The sequence below is a fragment of the Muntiacus reevesi genome, chromosome 18 (genome assembly GCF_963930625.1).
Source record: "Muntiacus reevesi chromosome 18, mMunRee1.1, whole genome shotgun sequence".
NCBI classification, from domain to species: domain Eukaryota; kingdom Metazoa; phylum Chordata; class Mammalia; order Artiodactyla; family Cervidae; genus Muntiacus; species Muntiacus reevesi.
Genome location: NC_089266.1, coordinates 21,230,157 through 21,231,060, shown reverse-complemented (window position 1 = coordinate 21,231,060; position 904 = coordinate 21,230,157). Strand labels below are relative to the sequence as shown.

The following is a 904-nucleotide window of genomic DNA, read 5'->3' as shown; positions in this document are numbered from 1 at the left end:
ATCACTGAAGAATGAAAAATTTTATTAAATCCAAAAGCCAATGAGTTGTTGAAACATTTCAGAAGATATTTATAGCAAAGTATTACACATTTCTTTTCACACTGTAGGACTTCTATTGATATCCAGATTTATTAAGTATTTTTGGTTTTTTATTATAAATCAATTTCCATGTTAGGGAAATTATGTAGCCCTTGTGGCATGAGGTGGGCTGGGTTATGGGTACTAGTATTTAGAAGTTTGTTGGGACTCTACCTTGGCTAATTTTGAAGTGCCATGGTCTTAGAATTTCCATCAGAAGGTTTTTAACAGATGGGTTGGCAGCAGGTGGGCTCACAGATGGGCTCAGTGCAGGTGGGCTGGCAGCAGCAGGCTGGGCGGCAGCAGGACTGCCCACAGTAGGATGGGCGGCAGCAGGAGGCCTGGGCATAGTGCAGCTGGCAGCAGGATGGGGGTGTGCAGCTCACCACACAGCAGGGAGGCAGGCTGGTGCCCTCCACGCGGCAGTCAGGGCGGCACCATCTGGTGCGGCTGCTCACAGCCCCACCGCTGCCCACCTGGCCATAGCCAACGCTGCCACCAATGCCATAGCCGGACTCACAGCCACTGGTCTGGAGGCAGGTTGGCTGGCAGCAGCTGGTCTGGATGGAGGTTGGCTGGCAGCAGCTGGTCTGACTGCAGGTTGATTGGCAGCAGCTGGAGCCACAGGTCCCAGCAGTGGAACAGATGGGAAATCCACAGAAGCTGGTGGAGCAACAGGCCATGGTGTCAGGGGTTAGGCTGAGAGCTGGGTTGCTTGGAGAAGTTTCTGAGCTGGTCTGTTTGTTCCACTCAGGCCTTTTATAGACTTTGGCCACTTCCTGTTTCTGTGATGGACAGCATTTTTATCTTATTACTTTTTTAAACA

The 904-nt window shown here is 50.4% G+C and overlaps 1 protein-coding gene across 1 annotated transcript; it reads right to left on the bottom strand.

Annotated features, from left to right (window-relative positions):
• Positions 1 to 302: 302 nt before the first annotated feature.
• LOC136150090 (keratin, high-sulfur matrix protein, B2C) lies at positions 303 to 761 on the bottom strand. Its single transcript, XM_065910861.1, has one exon. It carries the CDS (start codon positions 759 to 761, stop codon positions 303 to 305), a length of 459 nt encoding a protein of 152 aa, XP_065766933.1.
• Positions 762 to 904: the final 143 nt, after the last annotated feature.

Excerpts from the sequence above, each read along its gene's own strand:
- LOC136150090 (XM_065910861.1), bottom strand. The coding sequence starts at position 761 with ATGGCCTGTTGCTCCACCAGCTTCTGTGGATTTCCCATCTGTTCCACT.